The sequence below is a fragment of the Hemiscyllium ocellatum genome, chromosome 2 (assembly GCF_020745735.1).
Source record: "Hemiscyllium ocellatum isolate sHemOce1 chromosome 2, sHemOce1.pat.X.cur, whole genome shotgun sequence".
NCBI classification, from domain to species: Eukaryota; Metazoa; Chordata; class Chondrichthyes; order Orectolobiformes; family Hemiscylliidae; genus Hemiscyllium; species Hemiscyllium ocellatum.
Genome location: NC_083402.1, coordinates 120,033,793 through 120,036,264, shown reverse-complemented (window position 1 = coordinate 120,036,264; position 2,472 = coordinate 120,033,793). Strand labels below are relative to the sequence as shown.

Genomic DNA, 2,472 nt, shown 5'->3' with positions numbered 1-2,472 from the left:
TCCCCAAACACACACGCAGACACACACAGACACAGAGACACACAAGACCCACACACAGACACAGAGGCACACACAGACAGACACACAGACACACACAGATACACACACACAGACACAGACACACACAGAGACACACACAGACACACAGACAGACACACAGACACACTCACAGACACACAGAGACACCCACATAGACAGACACACAGAGACATACACACAGACAGACACACAGACAGACACAGACACGCACACAGACACACAGAGACACACACAGACAGACAGAGAGACACACACAGACAGACAGACACACACAGACAAGCACACAGACACAAACACACACAGAGACAGACACACACACAGACACAGACACACACAGACACGTGCCCACACACATACACACAGACAGGCACACACACACAGACAGACACACTGACACACACACACGCCTCATTGTGCCTTACCTACTGTGTTGCTATTTGTTCCTCTATAAGCATCATTATTACAATGTCTTTACGAGTAACCGGGTCAAATACAGAGATCTGCCTTTGTAATATAACCCAGCTACAGTGACATGTGTTTGCACTGCAAACAATTCTCTTCCTATGAATCATATCATTGGGGGTCAATGCACAAACGCGGGGTATTAGTGGTGACAGCAAGAGAGGTGCAAACATCTTCTTAAACTGGGCAGTTTATTTTGACAAGACTCTATAGTCTCCAGGGGGGCTTTGTGCAGACAGCGGGCCTGCATGATCTCTAAAAACAGTTTAAGCAAATTTAAATGTAAAAGGATATGAGTTTGGATGAGGATGATGATCCTGCCGGCGTTGTCAGTCCAGTTTTTGGCTGATTGGCCACAAATACATAAAGGCACACACTCTGACAGCTCAGTTTTTGTAATGCAAGAATTTTTAATTACTCCGCTGAGATTCGGTTGGCTGAGGAACTCAGGTCAGTTTGCTGAGTGCCGTTTGCAGGTTATCAGAAGGGACAGCCAGTCTGAAAGAACCCAGGCTCCACAGTGGTATCATAGACTGTGAGGAGAGAGTGCAATCCCAGAGAGGGAGAGGGAGAACAGGGACCACCTTATCTGACCGATCCCAGTGACAAGAAATTTTCTCAATGAGAGCAGACAACATCAACCCCAGGACAGGGCTGGTGGTGGCTTTGGTCAGTGTCTTCCTGGTTTTTGGCTTCATGTTCACTGTGTCTGGAGTGAGAGGGGAGACTCTGGGAGACATCCCGCTCATTGCCATCGGGCCTGCTATCTTCCTGCCCGGCCTGGCTGCCATCCTGCTGGCCAAGAAGACCGATGGATTCTCCAAGTGGCCGGCAGCCCTGTGTTGTGGCCGGAACAGAAGGGATACCGAGGGAGAGCTCCTGGCTGCCCCGAGCATCGAGGGCAGCTGGCAGGACATGTCCAAGACCTCGACCAGGACCCAGACCCCCGAGGTCGAGGAGGGAGGCTTCTCTGTGGACTCCAGGAGCCTGATCCGCAAGAGCGACCAAGAGGCGGCCAGGAGATACTTAGAGACCTACTACCCATCCGGAGTCTTCTACAACTACTGCGCCTTCGCCCGGCTATGCTCCAACCGGGACAGCGCCTTCTACACCAGCGTCTACTCTACCCGGGACAGTGTGGTCTACTCCCCTCGGGACAGTGTTCCCTACGGCAGGTATTACTGCTGTTACCCCAGCCCGGGAGAAACCCAACATGTCAGACTTTGCTGGGACTACGAGACAATAGTGTGAGGGAGACTGGAACACCGACGTGTGCAGCCGCTGCAGCCGAATAGCAACCCCTCCCTTCCCCATCAAGCAAGCGAGCTTTTCAACCTTGGGGTATTTTTTTTAACGAGAAACTGAGACCTTGAGTTGGGTGGGAGTGACACAGGCGTGTTTTGTGGATTGTCACTTTGGCAATTTTAAGCGTTATTAGACCTAAAACTAATTATGAATATAATTCATGTTTTATTTAAGGTATGCTTTTGTTCCTCTGCCTAGACCTTAGACTTGAACCGGTCTTGTTGCGCCACATATCTGCACAAGCATGTTTAACCTAAGCATGTTCCAAGGAATGTGGATTTTTTTGTAAATCCGCGTCAATGACCCAAAGCCATAAAAAAAATCAGATTTTGTATTTACCTAATTGTTGTCATTTGTTCGTTCTCTGTGAGTTTTATGTTTATGGCGGGAAATCTGAAAGGGATTCAATATGTGAATGGAAGAATGAGACTCGTTTAACTCGGTTTCTTTAAATTTAAAAGGTTGGGGAATTAAGCAGGGAAGGACGGTGGTGCTAATAATTGCAAAATGACACTTTGATTTTCATCACTTGCTTGTCCCCAAACAAGTTTTGCTTCTGAAAGGCTTGCTGGCCTTTTTGATATAGATTTACTGTTGAATGAGTTGAATGTGCGATCATTTCCCCGGAATTTGCGTTGGGGAAATTGTCAGCGCTGGTCAATTATC

General features: G+C 48.2%; 1 protein-coding gene across 1 annotated transcript; it reads left to right on the top strand.

The window, feature by feature from the left end:
- Positions 1-945: 945 nt before the first annotated feature.
- LOC132828779 (transmembrane protein 215-like) lies at positions 946-1,890 on the top strand. The gene has a single exon (XM_060845869.1). It carries the CDS (start codon positions 1,123-1,125, stop codon positions 1,750-1,752), a length of 630 nt encoding a protein of 209 aa, XP_060701852.1. The 5' UTR covers positions 946-1,122; the 3' UTR covers positions 1,753-1,890.
- The last annotated feature ends 582 nt before the right edge of the window (positions 1,891-2,472 follow it).